Below are 22,957 nucleotides of genomic sequence, written 5' to 3'. Positions count from 1 at the left end.
TGCCGCAATGAGTGAAAACATGTGAAAAAATGCTCAGATTGACGTCACATTTATCAGGGATGTTCTTGTAAACAGAATGGCTTTGAAAAGAAAATTTGGCACATTTCGGCCGGGGTGGAAACGAATCCGTTCCTCCGGGATGCGAGACAAGCACACTTCCCCGACGCTGTGGCGACTGCATGGTTCTCGCTTACTGAAGGTGTGCCTAGTGCGTGTGTGGTTGCACACGTCACATCGCAGCCATCTGGCTGAGTAAAGGAGTGGAATAGTCCATGCGTCATTGGGCACGTGACGGCACAGACAATGGGGAGGAGGTGGCACCACATTATGATTGTATAAAATGAGCACGTTCATGATGTTCCAAGGTATATAAATGATGTAATGCTTTTGCATTCCCACACGTAAGCAGCCTTAAGTGTCTGCCGAAATTTTTTTTCATTTGCTATTTGGCATGATGTGATAATCGGTGCAAGTCAAAGAGGTAAATAAGAGATGGGCAACTCACCATCATCAGCTGCTTGTGCTACCACAAAAGTGAGACATCCACGATGAGAATACAGTCAACATCCGTGTTTTTTACATATAGGGACTGCGAAAACATCCAAAAAATCGGGCAGTGTGGACAAAAACTAATGCATGCCTTTAAATGCCCTAAAAGCCTCAAATCGCCATAGCCATGTTCTAAATAGCTTTAAAGGCCTCCCAGTACAATTATTAGGCATCTCGGTGCTCGTACTGTGACAGGACTCTGGGTGCACGCATTACAATTAAACACATTTTTTGTCCCGTGAAAGTGTGCCCTTTGTACGTTTGATATGCTTCACCACAATACATTGTGTATGCTTGACCTCGTAACACCGCTGTATTGCGGCGAAGCTAACTTTTGAGAACCGGCATTATGCAACGCTTTAGGCCCTTGCAGTGCTTTCTGCACTTCAAAGGATTTGCCAACCGCGGCAAATCCTTTAAATTAGAAACATGGCATGGAGCACCAGGAAGCTTGATAGCGAACATCAAAACAGCTAGGCCTAACAACAGCACAAAATTACTACGGCTGCGAGTGGATCGGCGTGCGAGAGTGCTAGTTTGAGGCTGTGAGATAATCAAAATGCCGGCGGTTGTGAGGTCAATTAATACAGTTTCGGACCTGCGGTAACGGCAAGAAATCCAAAAATTCTGACAGCGAATGGTATCAGCATCTGAAATTTCAGACGTCCTTTATGCATTGGCTCTATGGGGTACTTGGCAGTGCCACGAAGGTGTCTGAATGATCAGGCATGTCCAAAAAATCAGCCGTTGACTGTACACACTGATAATCTGATAATCTAATCTGACACTGACTGATTATCTCACCCTAGGCCATCTTTCATGTGGTCTTTTTGGCTTGGCTTTTTATGTTTCTTCTCTCGGTGTGTCCAACATGAGGACTTAGCCACACTACAGTCTAGCCTTTCGGAACTGGCAGGTAGAGAGCATGGTGATGCTTTCAGGTTGCACGTTCAGACATTAAAATTTAATTTCCCCTGTACACCTGCATGCGCGAAATTCTTTTGACTGCAGAAGCTATGCACAATTCAAACACTTTGTGGCCTAAATATGCAAGCTGCAATTCAACGGCACATTCTGTGTTTGACTTCACAGCCCACACTGTTCACCTCTGAACTCCAGGCTGTCACAGGCTCAGGTTGTCACATTTGAGCTTTTCTAGCTGTTGACACATTCAAAAAAACCTTTGCAGGGAGGTGTACTTGCGGTTCATGTGGCACGCTAAAGTTAACTAGCAGTGTAAGCTGTGCCATGCAATTTTCTAAACCTGCTCTCAGGCAGCATGCTCTGGCATTCACATTTCTTTTTAGTCCCCCTGTATTTAATGTACGAGGTCTGTTAGAAAAGTATCCGGCCTTTTTTTTTTTTTCCTTTTTTTTGCGAACACCTGACAGATATGAAACAAGCGCGCCTGCATCAGCCGACCTTGAACCTTCGTGCATGCGCGAATTTTTTCCCGCCTGCCGCTAGCATCAGTCGCTGAGACGCAGCGTTTGAGTGAGGTAATGCGCAGTGCTCTCGTCGGAGATTGGCGCATCCATCACGACAATGCTCCTGCACATTCCTCGCACTTGATTCAGACTTTTTTGGTGAAAAACCAGACTCCTGTAGTTCAACAGGCTCCTTACTCTCCTGATATGGCCCCCTGCGACTTCTGGCTGTTTCCCAAAACGACGAGGCCATTGAAAGGAGCGCGATTTCAGACAAGCGAGGACATTATGGCTGCAACGACAGCTGAGCTAAACTTCATTCCGAAAAAGGCCTTCTCGGAATGCTTCCAACAATGGCAGCACCGCTGGGAGAAGTGTGTGGAGTCCCAAGGAGACTACTTTGAGAGCGATTAGGTTTCCAACGCTCCAGTTATGCCAGTTTTTTTTTCTTCGGCCAAAGGTCCGATACTTTTCTAACAGGCCTCGTAGTTTTGCACTTTAGCTGTGCAAAGATTTGCTGTGCTCTGTACACAGTGACTACTTTCACAGCCAGCTTTTGATCTAACATTCCTTGTCTAACATTTTTGTCGCAGCTACAAGAGAGTATCACTCATCATCTCGTGTCCTAGATGCATCAAAGTGAGTAAAACTATTGCCACTTATAGAGTCATAACCTGATGAGATGCCTCAATTTCGCTAAATTGTATTTGACTCTTTCTCCTTGTCCAGGTCTAGTCAGTCGTCCACTCCAACCCATCACTTCACAAGTGGAAGGTAAGCTTGCATTGTTTTGAATGGAAAATTGAACTTTCAAATTAAAACAAAGAATATAACGCTCTGCCATCTTGTCCTTTCTGCAGAAAAGTGAGAACCCTGTATGCGTGCGTCGGGGAAAATAACTCCGAACTTTCATTCGAACCCAACCAGATCATTGATAATGGTAAGCTGCATAGCTTTATACTATGTTGCTTCACAGTACAATAAATGTTTTCTCACTTTTCTCTTCTCATCTTTTTCGTTGCCTCAAACCTGTTCTTTAGTAAGATTCAAGGCAGTAGAGAGTTTAAGAAATAGGACACCCAAGTGTCTTTATGTACCCCAAACCCAACACCCTGTTTGCATTCTTGAGTGTACCTTTTTACATTCTTTTTTACACTAGGCTGTTTGTGTCCCATAATTTTGGGTGTGCAAAACCTAAACGGTTCCCCATGTATCTGAGCTGCAAAATCTTGTGCAAGGAATCTCAAAAAAAAAAAAAAAAATTGCTGCTTTCTTATTTTGGCAGCAATACACTTACTATGTATATTATGTAGTGATTGGTTTATTGATTGAGTGATCATTTAAATTGATTGATAAAAGATTCAATTTAATTAATTGATTTTCGTCACCCAGGTCTATTATACTTCTGCTATAAGGGCCATAAAATAGGAACTACAAATTCAGTTTGACCATCTGGATCCCTTGAAATCTTGGCATATGTCGTGGTACACTTTCTTTCACGCTTAGCATGGATTCTTTTAAAAATAGCACAGCTTTTCACACTGCCCTCATCAACCCCCCAAAAAATTAACGCATCTGCAACTGCAAGCAAGAAATGCCAACATGGTCCGCAATTGAATCCAATATTAGCGGATGCATTATTATTGTACTAGGTGGAGTTAGTGTAGGGGAGGCATATGCAGTAGAACCTTGTTTCTAACATTTTGGAAGAAAATTCAAGAGAAAAACGTTCCAACTGAAAAAACGTACAATCCGAAGTGACAAAAAAAGTCGACAGACTCAACTGTAGTTGCCATCTACGTAATGCGAAGCGTTGCGCGAATCGTTGCACGAGCTGGTGGGGCTTCGGTGGCCCGAGGCACCTTTTGTTGTCTTCATATTGTGTAGTGTTTTAAGATGGCGACGGGAAACCGAAACGAAATCGAGCTGGTGGGCAGCACCAGATGCCGCCGAAGCGAAACGTGACGCTCACATTGTGCCACCTGCAGCAGGGAGCGACGGCGCGCTTGTATTATCAACTACTAAAAGCGTGTAGTACGCTATACCAACGGCACTATGCCCCACGCACTGTAGAACAGATAGGTGAAGACACTTATCGCAATAAGTTTGGCGGCGATTGCTGTGAATAAGGCGTGCGACGACCCGGGTGGTGATTTGCTGGTACCGGAATAAGAAACGGAGTACGCGCCGGCGTTTTCACATGAGACAGGTGGGCGAGTATTGCACGGAAGCTGATGCGGCGGGCGGCTTCCGTTCTCAATCGCGCCTCGCGCCTTTTCTTGGAACTACAGAGAGAGAGAGAAACATTTACTTAGACCATTGAGTTGATCTCGAGGACGAGTGGGTGGTGTCCTCATTCCAGGACTCCACTGGCCATGGCTGCTCGACGTACTTGCTGGACGAGAGCTTCTTGTCCCGCCAGGGTATCGCCGGTCAGCTGTACCACCCACCGCTCAAATGACGTGTTAGGCGTCTTTAAATGTTCAAGTTTGCCCCCGCACCCCCACGAGATGTTTGGAACTACAGAAAGTTGAGCCAGCTGGTACGGATTCATCGTGAAAGAAGATAAGGTGTGCAGACACGGTCACAAGAGAAGAGGACCAGACAACACAAACGGCGGCATTTGTGTTGTCTGGTTCTCTTTTGCTGTGTCCGTGTCTGTACGCCTTGCCTTTTCTTCGCGCTGTGAAACAGATAGGCGACGATGCTTATCGCAATAGGGATGGCAGCAATAGCCATGATTGTGGCGTGCAACGACCCCGGAGAAGATTTGCTGGTACCGGAATAAGAAACTGAAGGCACGCCGGCGTTTTCACGTGAGACAGGCATGCGAGTATTGCAGTGAAGCTGCCGCGGTGGGCGGCTGTATACTGTTCTCAATCGCACGCGCCTTGCGCATTTTCTTGTTTACATGGGGTCTAGCGGCCGGAAAATGTACCATCGCAGTTTGGCGATGTACTAAACGTTGGTGCCGAAAAATTGTGTTTTCCGGGAACGTATGAACCAGTAAAAAAATGAGCGTAACTTTATTGGCTCGGGGTTTTTTTTTTTTCTTTTTTTTTTTTTTTTTTCTTTTTTTTTTTTTTTTTTTTTTTTTTTTGTTCTCGTTCGCGAACATTGGCGCCGGGAAATCGTATGCAACGGGATCGTATCAACGAAGTTCTACTGTATGACAGTTCAACCTCGTTGTAATGAAGTCACATCTGGCACAAAAATACCTTAGTTATATCCCTTATTTGGTATAAGCACATATTCACCATATGGTGGTATTGGCAAGAAACACTTAAGATATAGCTGATTACATTCATGTCCACTATAATGAGGGTCTAGTGTGATTACTGTGTGCCATTTTTTTCTGGCTTTGGCCAGTGCTGTAAAATTGCTGCTGTCAATTTTGGCACATATCAAGCCTGGCATCCCCATAGCTATGAGAAAATTGCTTTTTCAACAACCTGGAACAGTTTTTTCGGGTCATCCCTTGTAAACATTTGTACGAGTCCATGAAACTCTAGTGCAGGCAAGTGCTGTCACACACACCACAAGGTACAGTCTCTTGCTGCTGAAGAACAGGCTGCTTGGAATTGTAATGTCAAGACAACGCATGCTTGTTTGATGCCTTAGGCACCCAATAACTTCAATACGATTAGTTGTTGCTTGTGTCTCTCTCTCTCTCTCTCTTTTTTTTTTTTTTTTTTTTGCTGTTACTTGACGTCTTGCATAGTATTCCTTTTATCTTGCTGCAGCCATAGAAAGTTGTCATAATTTAAATTTTGTCTACATCAAGTTAAAAAAAAGGTAGGGGTGAGTTTCACCCCTGTGTGACTCCAGGTCTCATTGGCATGCATGTTGTCCCACAAGACACCAGAAATCACTGATCAATATTACATTTCGCAACCTTACTACCCACATAGCCTCTGCAGCTTTGCATGCTATGCGTGAAAAAGAGTTATTGCCGTTCCTAGGGTCAGATGTGTTGAATTTCCTGCTGCATTCAGTAGAAACCTATAATGAGCAGGACCTGAGGCCATTCGTTTCCTTTTTGTTTGTTCCCTCATCATCCTTTGTTTCCTCCGTGTTCAGTTCTCAGAACAGCATGGACAGTATTGTAAATGCAAGTTTAGTGCTTGCTACAAACTGTGCATTCTTGTTTCCAGTCCGGCCATCAAGGGAGAGAGGCTGGCTTGAAGGCTACTTGAATGGGCGCTGTGGTCTTGTGCCTGAAAACTACGTTGAATTCCTGCCGTGAACAGGCCAAGCTCTTCGAGAGAAACAAACCTCTCGGCTGTGGTATGAGAGCACCTCTACAAAAGGACAGTGCATACCACGTACTACAGTGATTCAGTGTGCCCTCCAACTCACCTGTGAGATATTTTTATTGACCGGGAGAAAGAAAAGGAAAACGTGACTTTTGCATCACTAGAAGCGCAGTGACAGTGCTTCCCCTTCCATATGCCAAGGCACCAAGTTGCTCAGAAGCTCAAAACAATAACTGGACTCCATGCTCTCTTGAGGACTTTGCCTGTACGTTGACTACAACAGTGGCAAACAGAAGTGTGGCTTTAGGTCCGTTATTATTTTCTCTTGTTCTGAATGGGAGCACATGTTTGCTCCATATTTTAGCCCAAATGGCGGTGATGTTGGTTTGGAAGGGATGTTTTTTTCTCGCTCTCTCTCTGTTGTGTCGTCCATGTCCTCTGTATGTGTACAAATGCTTGTTGTGCCAGTAGTAATTGTTGCTTGGCTTCCTCTCAAAGTGTTTTCTTTTTCTTCCCACCTCAATTTCTCTGCTGCCAGCCATTCGCAGAGAAAGGACAATGCACACACCGAATGTCCAGTGCAATAGGGCGCATGCATTTCTTGCTTTTAAGTCGTCGAAGAGTATGTTTTTATCGTTAATTGAAGGAATACTAAAGAGAAATATTAACTTAAGCTACATTGGTAGATGATTGTACATTTTATTGCAGATAGGTTAGTCTCACATGCTTGGCAAGCCAGGAATAATGAGAAAACAGAAGGCTAGTGGACTTTGAAATTTCTAGTGACTCCGGGATGTCAAATATTTTTTGACGCATCTTTCATGTTCAAAAGTACGCAAGGACTCAATCTAGCAAATTTTTCAGACTTTTCCTGCACATACGGAGCCAAAATATGCCTAAACACGTTGAAATTCATGATTCACACTGCTGTCAATGTGACTGCTGTTTGAGTATGAAATTCAAAAGGAGAAACTTATTGTCTGCTAATAATTAACATTTTTCTGCCAAAGAAATACAAATTGAGTTTTTAAATTATGATCTACCATTCTAATTTGACTTAATGTTTCTCTCTAGTGTGCCTCCATTGAATGCCCTGTGGAATATGTAGATGATACTCTGTGAAGTTCGTCTCAATGTCGAACAAGCCAAATGATATGTTTCGATGCGCTATTAACTCTCCTCATTCTGTATTTGTACAGTGGCTGTTCTTCTGTACATAATGCAGCACAGATTTCACCAATTTTTAACTGTGGTGCACATCTTGCAAAGTGGGGTTGCCAAAATCACACTCGTGGAGCCTGGTGTATATAGTGAGAGCATATCTTGTTAAAAATCTGAAGTTATAGCTGTTTATTTTTTACTTCCTTCTCTAAAGCATCTAGTTAAAGCCTTCATTTTATATTTTTACTCAACTTTTTTTTTTCATAAGAATTAACAAGTAATGCATACATGCCTCGCATATGTTCATGCTATGAAATGTCATACTTGAATTTCTTGCAACGAATTTATTTCTTGGAAACCGATGACTTGCATGGCCTTGCTGTTGATGTTACATTTTAGCTCTATGTTGGTTTTGCTTTGAAATGGTGTTGTGAGTTTTGTGTTGGCAAGAATTTTTTTCTTTTGCATGAAGCACAGAATGGTTGGGACTGTGTTGCTAGTTTATTGGACGAAATGTATGCTTTTTAGACCAAACATCGAACCATTCACTGTCATGACCAAGTTGATGTCACGGTTGTGCAAAATTGTCAAATAAATTATTGCCGTGAGTGTTTTTCTACAAGCAGCATTCCTATGAGTTGTGTGACAAAAGTCAAAGTATCTGTCAAAAGTCAGCGTTGTGACAGCTAGCTATGTGTTTCCTAGTAAAGTGCAAATCAAAGTAGCTCTTCATGTAGAATTTTATCACTAGAATTCTGGACATCTGCTGCAAAACACAGCTTCTGTGTGGAACTCTTGCAAGGTAAAGGATACCACCAACAGATCCCTTTCGATACTGCAAGCAGCAAGTTCACTTCATTTTTGATCAAATTACAGTGTGAAGTACTAACCAAAAATATATTGTTTGATTTATAGTTGTTTCAATTATCATTACAACAAGTATATCTCAATCAAGAAACAATGTTACATCATATGCATTTTTGTCTGGTGCTCATAATTTGCTGTAACATGTAATCTCCTATTCACGTAGGTTGATGGTGAAAATTCTGGGCGTTTTGCAATTTATTTCAATATGTAAATTAGTGGTTACAACGTACTTATATGTACAGGAACAATTTCATAGTTCAGTATTGGACAGGAACTTTCCTTTTTCATGGGCTTCTGCGAATTATAAGAGGAGTGGGTATACCATACAGGGAATATACATGCAGATAGCAATGCACTTCATATACAAGCAAAGAAACATATGTTTCTCAATTTCATCTTGGCGAGGGTGTTCGAGTTCCTGAAACTTCTTCACATACTAAATGTGAACTAGTGAACAAAGCAGCAGATACAAACTAATATGCATTCTACACTGCATTCATAAAATTTCAATATATCTGAAATAGTATTCAGATCTATGCAATTTAGTTTACAGTGCTGAATACAATGCAAACAGTTACAATGTTTAAAAATAAATGTGCAATATGTATCAGTGTTAAAAAAAATTAACCATGCCCAAATGCAAAAATACAGCTTAGAAATGCAGCAATAAGTGTGTACATTAGTGCACTAAGGATATTTTTGTGGGGGAGGGGGTTGAAATTTCTGCAAGAATTTACATAACCACACAGGTGGTACCATATATCTTGGGTAGCATATTAGGTTTTATTAGCCACGTGCCTGCTCTCCTAAGTTCACATGTTACGTGACACCATCGGGCCAAAATAAAAAAGGGGGTGGCGTTCCACATCCGCCTGCCATGGCTCTTGGTGGCGCTGGCTAACTCTTGCAGGGCTAGTACACGTACATGGCCAAGTTAGTGGACGGATTGATGGACGTCACTGTAGCACAAATGGTAGTGCATCGCACACATGATGTGGAGGTTGTGGGCTCGGTCCCCATCAGCAACAAGTTATCCTTTCATCTACTTTCATTTACTCTTCATTACTTTCTACATTTAAATTTCAGCCACAGCTAATTACCCCTATGCTTTCCTTGGCTTCATTGCTGGATGGCTTTATATGATCGTGTGTGTGTGTACATATATACTGGGTGTTTCAGAAAAAACTTTCAAAAATTTTTAAAGATTGCCTATGGCAGATAGCACAATTATAGTTCATGAGCTGGTCTACTCGAAGAGGTGGACATTACTTGCACAAAAAATTAAAATGCATAGTTGGCTAATTAACAAAAATTCACTAATTAAGCTTTCAACCTTATAGCTGATATTGCAATTTACAAAGTCTAGCCGTGGAGTTCGCGAGGCAATATGGAACGAATTCTCAGGATGACACCAGTTTAGAGATATTAATTCCCGAACATTGCAGAACATTGGTGTTCCAGTTCAAAACTTTGTTTTATGCATTGAAGCGCAAAAGTAACTGGAACGCCAGTGCATTTCTCCGCAATGTTCGGGAATTAATAGGGAGGTTTAGCTTGTCCAGTTATCGGGTAAACATGAGTGGCCTGTATGGTGCTGCCACCTGGTGGCGCAGAGCTCGGACAAAAACGGCTAATATTGCAGTAACCAAGTGTATCTACTTCGCTGCTGGTCTAAATTTTCGGCAGCAACACAATTACACCACTGTGTAATATATATATATATATATATATATATATTATGTGAGTATTTCACTTTCCCAACAATTCCAGCTTGGGACCGGCCTTCTCGGCGGTCTGCAGCTGAAACACAGTGGACCACCACTGCTAAAAAAAAGGAATGAGAATATTTTTGGAAGGTTTCAGCATAAAGAATTTCACAAGCTTGTGCCACGTACGCTGCAAAATTAAAGTTGAAATGTTCCGTTTTCTTGACTTACTTGAGACCAAACATATCCCAACAAACTTCACCTCATGCTCCCGGTCTGCTTTATATTAAATAATGTAACGTAGATGTTGTCGCTACTTTATCCGTGTTGGAGTGATGGTGCGAGCACACACAATACACACAATATATGCACACGTGTAATGTGCCATGAACACCAGTGCATGGCACAAGTAATACACACGTGCACCAACTCTGCCCAGATCAATTGCTTGACCTTGCTTCTCAGCTCGTGCATGGCAAGACTTCTCGGGAGAAAAAAGAAAGGAACACAGACAGCTGCGTAACTTTTTAAGGTGACTTGAAGATGTCGAAAGCTTCTGTGGCTACCTTCTGCTCGATTAACCTCGATGGTCAGTTGGGATGGTTGACCGTGTAACCCCACCCCACCTCCTGTCGGTGCACCACTGAATGCGTCAACGTTTCACATTATTCCAAAAGCTGCATATGCTATTGAAGTAAAGTTAATGTGTTTGAATTATTATTGTGAATTTCCTAGCGAATCCTCAATCGTAATTACAGAGGAATTAAACAGTTAAGTGTACAATCAATTATGTCGTGTTTTCTTTTTACTTTCTTCGGAGAAATGAATCAGCGGATCAAATCATATGCACAACTTAGTTTATTGGCTGCATACATCACGAGGAAGGCAAAACTAAACCTTCATCATTGCTGACGGAACGCGGTGCGTCGAAAATCCTGTCGAACATGCCTTCAGTGAAGTGGCCTGTGTGTAGCGCGCAATATACCCTGCACACTTTAGTGAAATGGAGCCACATTGGGCAAGCAGAAGGCAAAAGTATAAATAGCTGCCAAGAAGGATCTGCATAGATGAGTTCGTCACATTGATCGACTTGCAAGGCGCTCAGACTTGCGAGATCACGGCCTGCGTTTAATCGGTTGCTGAAGTTACCAGGAAAGTCTCGAAATTTGCTGCCAGCCAACAAAAACCGCAATTTCAGCGATTTCACAGGTGTTCCTCTTTCAAAATAACAGCCAATTTTCACCGTTCGAATTAAAATAATGAATAAGTGTAGAACCCGAAAGCGAACGCATATTGTGCTAAAGGGACACCGACACATTCTGGCTGTTCTTTCTGCGTTAAAGTGCTACATGCGCGCCACAGTGGATCGGCAGCTATGGCGTACGTTCTCCATTTGAGCAAGGAAATGTGCGCTCTAAAATTTCGTTTACACGCTTTGGGGCTTATCCCCTATGCAGCGATAATCGTCATCAATCTTGATACACGTCCTTTATTTAACATTCTGTTGTCGCTAAATGCTTTCCTGTCAAGAACGCCACTGATATGCGCATACGCCGTTCGTGACCTTAAAGTACTGGCCGGGAGCTTTTTTATCGATGGGGGACAAGATAAACACCAGGGCGTAGAGTTTCCCGCAAAAACGCCACGTCAACGCAGAGTGCAGAGAATTAAGCACTGATAATGTCTCAGTGCGCGGTAAATTACATCTTAGGCACGCTGTCGAAAATCTTCCGCGACCCTCCATAGATAAAGGAAGTGACCCTCCGTAGCTACGGTGTGTGTGCGAATGTTTATTCGCCGCGACAATGGCCGGGAGAGCGGCTCGGTTCGCGCCAACATCCGTTCGTGTGTTACGAGGCCTAGCTGACTATGCGAGCGTGCTTCCGTATGCGCTCGCAGACTTCCGGGAAACCGAGCAAACAGCCACGTGCGCGTCTTTCCTTACATTGCCGTCATTTACTCTGAACCCTTGGATAAGATGTGTGTGTGTGTGTGTGTGGGTGGGTGGGTGTGTGTGTGTGTGTGTGTTGTGTGTGTGTGTGTGGTGTGTGGTGTGTGTGTGTGTGTGTGTGTGGTGGGTGGGTGTGTGTGTGTGTGTGTGTGTGGAGAGAGAGTTCGTCGCAAACGTTCTCCGCGCTGCTACTCCGCTCTTTCGGCTTCATTTCCTTTGTCTGTGCGACATAGAAGTGGCTTCCCGTGATGCGTACTGCATTGTAGCCCTTAACGAAAGCATCAGGGGACATACACTTTCTTCAAAATCCTGTTTGGTATGAGAAGAAGACTGCGTACGAATTATATGTAAAATAAACTGCACTGTGAGCAAGGCGACGCCCTGCAGCTGATATATCTTCGTAGGGTGCCTCGATGCCAGCGCCGCTTTGGTGGGTCCCTATCAAAACGCCGAAAATCAAAAGGCCGAATTATGAAAAGGCCGAACGTCAGAACGCTGAAAAATTGAAGTGCCTAAGAAACGAAATGCCGAAAAGACATAACGCCGAAAACCACGTGAAAAAGAAATGGCGCGCTTTGTGACTACCACTTGTTCGTTTTCTGCCATATCACTAAATTTCCACTGACACGAGCCTGTTTAACTCGTCCTGCAAAGGCACCAGTATCAGTGGATTAAACTGATGTAAAATTTCGTATTTTTCTATATGTCGTAAAGCTAGCCATAGCATGAGTCGGACAGGACAGCTCTTATGGGTCAGCTGGAAAAAAAACAAAAAAAAAAAAAAAACAGCGTTACCCAGTGTTCAGAGTACAAGAGCAGCAGCAATGTGCGGCAGTAATCATTTCCCTCTGGAATGTGCTTGCCCTCGCTCAGAACGGATTTCCAAGGGGCAACAACGCCGTTGTTGCGTCTTCCGACTCATCACCATGTGCACCATGAAAAGGGATCAAGCTAGAGTCGAAGCTGACATCGAGGGAGCGATCAGAGGCCAACCCCGCCGCTCACAAAGCAAGAAGCAAAAGTTACGCGAAAATCGTTTGGCAGCTGCTCTGGGCAACCGGGACAATGTCGACATTATAAGTTTTCTACGAGGAATTACACACAACTTATCTGTCTGAAATGCAATAAACAAGGAATCGCTCTGCCATGCGATGAGCCATGCAGAAATATATATATATATATATATATATATATATATATATATATATATATATATATATATCCTTTTTGAAAGCTTGCACCATGCGAACGGAACCTTTCATGGCTATTAGAAAAGAGGGCGAAAGCGCGTGCACATCGTACAAGGCCGGCGGAACCTTTATCTTGCCGTGATACTTTATCTTCCACTATAGCTAAGTGATGCCAGCCTTTTGTTGTTTCGGCATTTTGATGTTTCGGTGTTTTGCGTTTTCGGCATTTAAAGTTTTCGGTTTTTCATATTTTCGGCTTTTTGAATTTTCGGTGTTTTAAATTTCGGCATTCCGATAATTCGTCATTTTGGTTTTCGGCGTTTTGAATGCCACCCTTTCAGGGTGGGGACAGCCTTTGAACCGCCCGGCGCCGCCGCTCTGGCTTTTTCGGCGCCATGTTGGTTCTTTCGCGCGCTCCATTTGCTTTCTTTGCAGCGTTGTGGTGCGCGAGCTCGTGTTTTGTGTTGTCCCTTTTGATGTTCGTGCTTGTTAACGAAACATGACGGGCTGTTGTGTCGCTCTGTACACTGGATCGACTGCAAAAGAGTCGCGGGTATTTTGTTACCCCCACGACGTTCAACAAAGGAAGAAATGGGCAATGCAAGTAAAACGTGACAACTGGGTACCGACAGACACAACGAAGATATGCGAGTGAGAATCATGATTTTGTTAAAAACAATGTCCCTTTGTAATCCTTTTCATTTTCACAGAGAAGTTGCTTGTATATGTTGGCGTGCCCTTTCCAGTGATTATAAGGCTGCAGTGTGGTGTGATCGCCGTGTTTGACTTGTTGCAACGGCGTAGGTTTATTCTACACGTTTGTGAATTGACCTTTTTTTTTATAGCTAGAAGTATTGGGGCACTTGTAAACTCGTTTCCTGGTACGCGATCGATGCCAGTACCTACCTGGTCGATTTTTACTCAGCAAAAATTAAACAACCACGAAGCATCACTCAGTCGGAAGAGAGTGATGAGAGAAGTGACTTCATTCTCGACTTAGAGGAAGTTTCTTCTATTGAGGAGGATGTACTCGCCCACTTGGCAGGCTTTTTGTTGAAGCCGATTATCCGCACTGTGCAACACTGCTCTGTGTGCATGTGCATGCTAGCGGCTGAAGAACCTAGCTGGACAGGAACACTGCCTTGCTCAACTAAATGAATATGTCCAAGGCGGCAAATTTTAATTTATGCAAGCAGACAAATTCTGGACATTGTTTTTTAATGTGAGCGTAATGCCGTGTGGGTCAACGGTGCAATCCCAGCAGGATGGAAGCATTCGATCGTCACACCCATACCGAAACCAAACAAACAGCCAGATGTACTGTCGAACATGCGCCCAGTATCGCTCACACTTACTACGTGTAAGCTGGCGGAGCGAATGGCCCTGACGCGCATATCTCACTTTCTAGAAACAGAGGGTCGCTTCCATCCAGCACAGACAGGGTTTCGACCAAACCTTGGCACCCATGACAGCCTGCTGCTTGTGAAGGAATGTGTACTGCGTCGAAAGACGGTCGGTCGAGGAAACCGTCATCCGAGCATCCTCGTGGCGGTGGACCTCCGAAAAGCTTTTGACACTGTGACGCATGAGGCCATCATCGAAGCAGCAGAGAGGCACGGAATCACAGGCCGCCCACTCAACTTTGTGCGCTCTTTCCTTCAAGATCGCACTTTTTCCGTACGGGTAGACGGAGACGTCGGGAAGGTTTACCCAAACATGGTGGGAGTCCCGCAAGGCTCCATACTGTCACCCCTGCTCTTTAATTTGACTATGATAGGCCTGGCTCAGCGACTAGAGGCTATTTCCTAACTGGGCTTCACCATTTACGCAGATGACATCACGTTATGGACTGCGTCACGTCTGATTCACAATCAGCAAGAGACCCTGCAGACGGCACTTGACGTTATTGACCACTACCTGCCACAAACTGGTATGCGGCCATCTCCAGAGAAGACAACGTACACCCGTGAGCAAAAGTATATGGACCACAGGGTCGCCTAAAAACTGAAGTTCTTTGTAATTAACAAGCACTAACTGGAATTAGTGAGTACATTGAAAAGTTGGCAATGCCAAGTTTGGACTGCAGTCCTCAATTTCAAGTTGCGTTCAGAGGCAGAGGAAAAAATGGGCTTTATCGCGCAACCCCTGGTCCGTATACTTTTGCTCAGGGGTGCACGTGGTGATCCGAGGCTCAGCGCAAGATGAAGCTGCCCTCACGCTCACTCTCGGAGGTGAAACACTGCGCAGCGATCGGAAAAACCCGTGCGCGTTCTCGGGATACCTATTGACCACACAGGCACAGCGGATGCGTGGCTCGCTGACCTTCGCCGGACGTGGCACAAGACTATGCACCTCATAAAACGGATCTGCTTCCGCATGGGTGGTGCTGGTACCGACGTATGCCGAAAACTTGTGAGTGCTTTGCTGACATCGCGAGCGATATACGGAGCAAGCTGTTATGACCTGCTTGCTCGGCACTGGACACAGCTAGAGGTACTCCACAGAGCAGCTCTCCGCATCATCACAGGGCTCCCGAAGCACACACGTGTCGAGGAGCTGCATCGATATGCGAAGTTGCCTACCCTCCGCGCAACCATCGAAGCATCGAAGGCAGGCCACGAGGAGCGCCTGAAGCACACCAGACAAGGCAGGGCACTACTGGCCTACATGCGAAAGGACATATCAACTTTACCCCAACTGCGATAGGAAATTCCACCTTGGGATGACATTGCTGTCGTCGACACTACACCAACGCCCCGAAACATGGGCGCACAACATGCGCACCGTCTGGCAGATGCACCACCAAGCCAACAAGTGTACACTGACGTAGCTTTCGACTCACGCACCAGTGAGGGAGCAGTCGCCTACCACGTAGTCGGTTCCTGTGCGATACATTCTACGTTCATAACTGCTGATGCCGACGACCCAACGGAACTTGAACTCCGGGCGATAGGCTGGGCAGTAGACCAGGTCTCAAGCAACACGCATGCAAAACACATCGATATATACACAGACTCCCAATATGCGCTGCATGCTTGCAAGTCTCGCCACACAGCCTCATCAGAAGTTCTTCTGGTCAAGCAGGCCTTCAGGCGTGCAGAGGTCCGCGGGGTCACTGCAACACTTCATTGAATCCCTGGTCACCAGGGCATCGAGGGAAATGAGAGGGCCCATGAGGCGGCGCGCGCCCTTCTTTCCAACCGCGTCATCTCCCGGGACCCTTCAGACACCCTCAGCACCAGCACAACTAGCATAATGAAAGGACCACCGTATGACCCAGACAGAGCTCTGAGAGTAGTAGCCAACCGACGCAAGAGGGAACTCCGTGCGAGTGTCCCGCCAGACCCAAACCCACTTCCCGTGGATCTTCCCAGGTCGGGGCAGGTGCTGCTGCATAGGCTCCGTTCCGGCTTCGTCCTCACACCGGACGTGCTGGAGCGGTGGCGGCAGTACTGGCCACGCTGGGAGAGACGCCTTCCTTTCTCTTCTCCCGACTCCCTTCCGTCGCAGGAACCTGGCCCCTCGACAGCCTCTGAGGACGAAGAAGCACCCCAGAAGCCGCACAGGTGTCCTGACTGCGGCGTGGCCACGCGACCATCCGCAGCCCATTTGTTTTGGGAGTGGAGTGCCAGCGCTACGCTAAGCAGCGGGACCACGACCTAAAGGCGGTGCAAGTGTCGTCCTACGAGGAGTGGATTAGGCCGGCAACTGGAGTGGCGGATTCCGACAGGGCCATTCTGGACTCGCTCTTGGGTTTCGCCAAGGACACGCAGCTTCTAGGACGACTCTAATTTCTAATTCCCTCTCCCCTTCCTATTCCACATAATAGGCCTTCGAGCCCATCCTACAATAAATACATTTTTATCATCATCATCAATGTGAGAGTGCTCTCAAGTCTTTTGCTCCAGGTCTGAGCTGTCTGAGAACACCATTGAAAGCACTGAAGGAAATTATTGGAAAGAATGTAACCTTGCCAGAAAACCCATGTTATCAGCACAAAAATGTGATTGGAAAATTTCTTGAGCGATTTGTGCCCGCACATCTCCGCATCTATCTGCGATGGCTTAACACTCTGGAAAAGGCAGCTGAGTTTTATGCTAGCAAGACGGAAGCAGGTACGAGCATGCAGTAGGGCAACCACATTTTGACCAGATAACCTCGCTGAGAGCTTATAAACTGAATTAATTTGTGCTTTTGTAAATAAATTGTGTTTGAGTGTTGAAAACTGTTCTCACTGCATTTTCTTATTCAGTAGGCACCTGAACTGCTGCAGGCGTACTCAAGCGACGTCTCCTAATTTTTCTCCTAGTTCCATAAATATGATGGGAAAACCATAACAAGCAAGATTACTATTAAGAGAGCTTTAAACTTAAAATTTCATCCAAGTGTACAATTCCAGTAATATTTGTGGGACGTTCCAGTGAAATGATTAAATAAAAAGGAGGTAACCTCGCAAACAAATCGTACCACCTTCAGGTTGCGATACACGCGAAAAGTGTCGGACAACCTCTTTTGAAACGAGCACTCAATGCAAGCAAACTGTTTATCAGATGGTATAGCCGAAAATCTGCATTTAAATCGCGTTGGTATCGCCCTTAGCACGCCTGCCGCCCTTTCTGCCCGATGGTTAATCTGCAGCCGCCACCCGCCCAGCGCCTCCGTATTGGAAAGAACCAAGATGGCGCCGAAAAGCGTGGGTGTCCCCACTCTGAAAGCGGAGTGGGCATCGAGGCACTCCATCCACGTTATTTTATCTGTCTCCATGAAAAATCACTTTCGAGCAGGGCCATTTATTGATTTGTTCTTGGAGAGACAAATGTTTGGTATGTTGGGCAATGGCTCTGACAGGCACATGATATCTTCACATACTTCCAACTAGAGTGTACTAGAATACTTCCAACAACGATCACTAGACCGACGTCGAACTCAATTTGTAGTGTTATTCCACGCATATATACCGTCTCTAAAGAATAAACAGCTTTGTGATTGATTGATTGATTGATTGATTGATTGATTGGATTGATAGGGTTAACGTACCAAGACACACGTTTGATGGAGCGGAAAACAGTACATAGTGAATTGAAACATCAAGTAACAGGGCAGTCTGGATTGAAGAGCAAACGGGTGTAGCTGATATTGTAAATATCTTAATAAATCTATAGTCAATCAATGGGGCCATGAGGGACGCCGTAGTGTAGGGCTCCGGAATAACTTTCACCACGTTGGGTACTTAAACGGGCCCCTAAATCTAAGTGCACGAACTTTTTTTTTCTATTTTTTAATCATTTTGCCCCCATCAAAATGCAGCTGCAGCAGCGAACCCGCGACCTCGTGCTCAGCAGCAGCAGATTAAGAGGAAGACCGGAGTTAAGTAGATCATGAAGTATATAGAGTAGGTAACCGGTTTAAGCTACTCTACACATACACTTATTTACACCCTCAAGTGTGTATAAGGATGTAAATATGTCTATAACTCACGCCTTTACTGGTTGGTGTTAGGGTGTAATTTAAACACATTTACACCCTTGTGTCCCCTAAGGCTGTAAACTAGTTTACAGTGTATAGAGTTTCAGTCACTTCTTTCCAGTTACTTTCTTAACAAAACGTCGTTGTATGCATTGAAGCACAAAAGCAACTGGAACGCCAATGCATTTCTCCGCAATGTTCGTGAATTAATATCTTGAAACTGGTGTCGTCCTGAGAAATTGTTCCAAGCGGATCCGATTTGCGAACTCCGCGGCTAGAATTTGTAAATTGTAATATTGGCCATAAGGTAAATAGTTAAAAACTTAATTAGTTAATTTTCGTTAATTGGTAGATTGTGCACTTCAATTTTTTATGTAAGTAATGCCCGCCTCTTCGAGTAAACCAGCTCATGAACTAGAATTCTGTTTTCTGCCACAGGCAACCTTCAAAATTTGTTTAATGTGTTCTCTGAAACACCCTGTATTATTTTCACGACGCTTCTGTACTCGGCCGCGGCGGCTGGCGCAATGCAAGAGCGCTCGCGTAGGGTGCTTTATTCGCACGTTAAACCTCCAAAAGGTAAATCCGGGGCCTTGCATTACAGCGTTTCTCACTGTATTTGTTGCTTTGATGCGTTAAACTCATTCAATCAATTAAAACCATGCTTCCGATCGTTTTCTAAAATGCTAAGCAAATCATATCTTTCATCATAAAGGGCATCTCATATAGCGTGCGGCGAAACAAGAGTGGAGTGTAATGAAACTATCAGTTTCCCAGGAATGAGAATTAGCTAACGTTCTCTAGTCCAAATAAGCAGAATGAGTATGCTACAGTTCCTCGTTTCGTGGAATGGAAGCAGCTTAGCCAGCCATTGCTGGTTGACATCGACGAAGTTTTCCTGTGCTTCACTCAACTCTTCCCAAACACAGCACACGCACCTGGTAATGGAAACGGTGCAAGAAATATGGAGCGAGACATGACGTCATGCGGGCGCCACTGCCCTAGATCGCGACCGATAGCGCTTGCGCTGTTTGCGCCGTTTGCGTGACATCATGTCAATGACCCTTGCAACTGGCTCGATCGTAGAGCTGAGCCTAGCTGCTGGCAGCGTTTCCGCCAGTTCGCTCTCGCGAGGGTTGTTTACGAGCGTTCTGGCTAATTACGTCTGCTCCTGCGCCCTCAACGTCATTCGCGATCCTTATTTTGCCAACGCGTGCGCGAATATTGCAGTCGTGAATACCAAGAGAGCGTCGTTGTGGTCTAACGCCAACTGGGGGGGGGGGGGACCTAATTCCCGATGAAGGTCGACGTCAATGCGATCAGCATTGAAGCAATATGTGGCGACGCGCCCTATATTGACAAATGGTTCGCTTTTGTGCAGGCAATCGACTTCTTCAATTTTCTTTTACCGACATCGTGTTTTCTCTGTATCCTACGCTCCGATCGTTAAGTGCACGCTCTGGTCCAATTCTGTTTACATCACTTCTTTCTCTGCGCACGGCTGCTTTTGATGCCGACTTTTTTTTTTTTTTTTTTCACTTCTTTGTGGCTGGCGGCTTTCAATTTTTTCCCCCGATTTCTTCACTTCTTGCCTCTTGTTCTGCTTGTCTATCCGGTCACCTATGCCCAGTGGCACACGCCCATTCTGGAAGATTAACCAAGGATGTTCACATACATAGTGTCAGATGCACAGTTGCGCATAACCATGCATGTAGCCCAAGTTGGCTTGAAATAACCGTTTAGGTAATGACGGGCATAGCGATAAGTGCATGAAGGTCTCAATGAATGCTAATAACATTAAAATATAAAAAAAGATAGGTTGTAGTATACAGTGGGCTCACACACACACGCCGCAAACATACAAACACACGCGCGCGCGTACACGCGTGTCGTTCACTCATGAGTCCTATAGCTGCGATGTAGGTCATAATAATGCCCCCCCCCCCCCCCCCCCCCCCCTTATTTTCTTTCGAACTTAAGCATACAGATATGTCATAAGCTGAACACGCGGATATTCATTTTATAATTTACTTCGGACAACCATTTCCAGGAGCCCAGCAGAGTCTAAATGCGCATATCTGCCTGACGTATAGTCCGGGGCACCTGTCAACCCTCATGTGAAACAGAACAATAAATAGTCAAAAGTGACATATACTGCGGTGGCGTAGCTACAAGAAAACCACACCTTTTTGCTAAGAATTGCGAGAGAAATGCTGAGGCAAAGGGTAACAAACGCGAAAAAGAAGAAAAATAACAATATTAAGACCAGAAAACACTAAGTTTGCATACATGACAGTAAATACGTTTTCTTAACTACGCATACGTAACAATATCAAGGGCTATATTGGTGTCCTCCAGCGGCCAGTCACGCGGCAATTCCGCGTGTATTCGCGGGCTTCTTTCACGCTCAGAAAAAAACACATTTATGTAGCAGGTATTGAGCAACAGAAAGTTGTATCGGTAGTTTTTCATATATGTTGCTCTACAATCTTCTCATTCACACTTTGGTAATTGGGACAGTACTTCTAGAGTTAGATAATTAATTACAATTACCTAATTAAATCTCAGTAACGAAAAAATTACTGGCGGCTACTCCACTGTACTGGAAACAATACGCGCTGGGTTTGCTTCGCGTAACGCCTTTCCTCTTTTCTTAAATCGTGCTGCCTGATAGCTGGGACACCCTGTATATTTAGCTTTAAGCTCGGTGTGAGCACTTTGCGTCGAACCATGACAAACGCGCTGATGTTAACTGCCGCAGTACTATGTGTATCAGAAGCCTCTGCACAAAAGAGCACTAAAAGAGCGCGTTAAGCATAGATCAGTGAGTGAGATCCGTTCTGTTCGTCCCTGATCCTCCAGTGGCGTCGGCGGCGTCGCATCCCTCCTCGGAACAAGTGAATCAAGGAAGCTCCGGCGAGGGCGACGCCAACAAGGTCACATTGAAATTAGAGCTTCCGCTGCACGTCCGCAACATTCTGTTCTTATTGCGTTGCAGCCTTTGACGTGATACTCAAGTGCAAGACGGGGTGGGGTGCCTGCCACTTGCTCGCGCGTTGAATTTTGCAATCTCCTTGAAATTTTGCAAATAGAGTAATCGCGTATACTCATATAATTAGTGCAATCGTTGGCAGCAGTCAAGACAGCGTCGCGGGCCAATTTACGATGCTGCCAGGGGGTGCGTTTCGTCATTCATGTCTTTCCTATAGTGCGCCTCATTGCGACCCTCCCCCCCTTTTCCATCTTATGTATACGCTGGCGAAGAAACGCACCGAGACACGACTGAAATAATTGAGGCAGCTCCAGATACACGGGACAGCACAAGCACCAAACTTGCAGCTGAAGGATCGATCCGGTGAAAAATCCCGGAACACTTTCACGACGATGATATGCGTGCACTTCCGTGCACTTCACATCAGACTTAGCATGCTTATGCGAAGCAAAATACTACGTTTTATTTATTTCTTGTGAATCAAGACAGAAATCAGCAGCGACAGAGTAATAGAATAGGAAAGTCAAAGTTCGCACACTTATTTATATCCACGTAAACAACTCGGTCGAAAAGTTATTGATTATATTGCTACACGCGTATTGTATTTGGTCGTTTGAACGAGGCGCGCGGGCGCCGTCACTCGAGCAAAGAGGAGGAATAACGAACTGGGCTCGCACTGTGAATCCAACCGGTCTTAAGTAAGAAAATCCCATTTAAGTATCCATCATTTTTTTTTCCCCACTGCCGCCCGATTCATGGACAATCCCCCGTAGTGGGTTGTGCTATTTCTATAGGCACCAAACCAAACCAAACCAACCGGGTTGGAAATATAATCTGTAAATAGTTTCTCGTTTAACTGACTCGTCTTTCGCGTAACAATATCAAGAAGAGGAAAACGAGCAATACACGTATCAAAACAGCCATCTACAATGGCAATCACTTTAATGCGATTAACATATCATTTTGGAACTTTAGACACATTGCGATATGTTTGTATCTATAACCTCTTTCACGCCACAACTTGTGTCCGTACGTGCGCGTGTTCCAGTATATACGGCCATCCATGAGCCCTGGCAACGAGTCCCGTTGCGCTCATGTGGCGACGCGAACATGGGGTTCACGCGACCGCGAGTTTCGGGCAATTATCTGTGTCTGCTTAAGAGGAGCATACACACACCAGTGGCGCACCGACGGGGGGGGATTCGGGGGTTGGAACCCCCCCCCTGAGGCTGACTTAACCCCTCCTTTTGTTTAACCCCTTTTCTTTCCTTACGCATTTGAGTACTGCAACTAAGATGTAAGACGCGCAATCGTCTGCACACTCGCAAAAAGCGCCTTTTTTTAACAATTTCCCGTGAGGAAATCGAAATTAGTGCTGTTTAGATGGTATTG

The 22,957-nt window shown here is 45.0% G+C and overlaps 1 protein-coding gene across 2 annotated transcripts in view; it reads left to right on the top strand.

The window, feature by feature from the left end:
- Positions 1–8,018, top strand: part of LOC119450012 (rho GTPase-activating protein 26) — a 62,490-nt gene extending 54,472 nt beyond the window's left edge. For both annotated transcript variants that reach the window (XM_037713345.2, XM_037713344.2), the window contains exons 23-26: positions 2,570–2,615; positions 2,706–2,750; positions 2,837–2,916; positions 6,131–8,018. In XM_037713345.2, coding sequence (XP_037569273.1) covers positions 2,570–2,615; positions 2,706–2,750; positions 2,837–2,916; positions 6,131–6,222 — 263 coding nt within the window. In that variant the 3' untranslated portion in view covers positions 6,223–8,018. The remainder of the gene's footprint in view (positions 1–2,569; positions 2,616–2,705; positions 2,751–2,836; positions 2,917–6,130) is intronic.
- The last annotated feature ends 14,939 nt before the right edge of the window (positions 8,019–22,957 follow it).

The sequence above is a fragment of the Dermacentor silvarum genome, chromosome 4 (assembly GCF_013339745.2).
Source record: "Dermacentor silvarum isolate Dsil-2018 chromosome 4, BIME_Dsil_1.4, whole genome shotgun sequence".
Taxonomy (NCBI): Eukaryota; Metazoa; Arthropoda; class Arachnida; order Ixodida; family Ixodidae; genus Dermacentor; species Dermacentor silvarum.
Note: the sequence above shows the minus strand (reverse complement) of the source record. Positions and strands in the feature narration are given on the sequence as shown.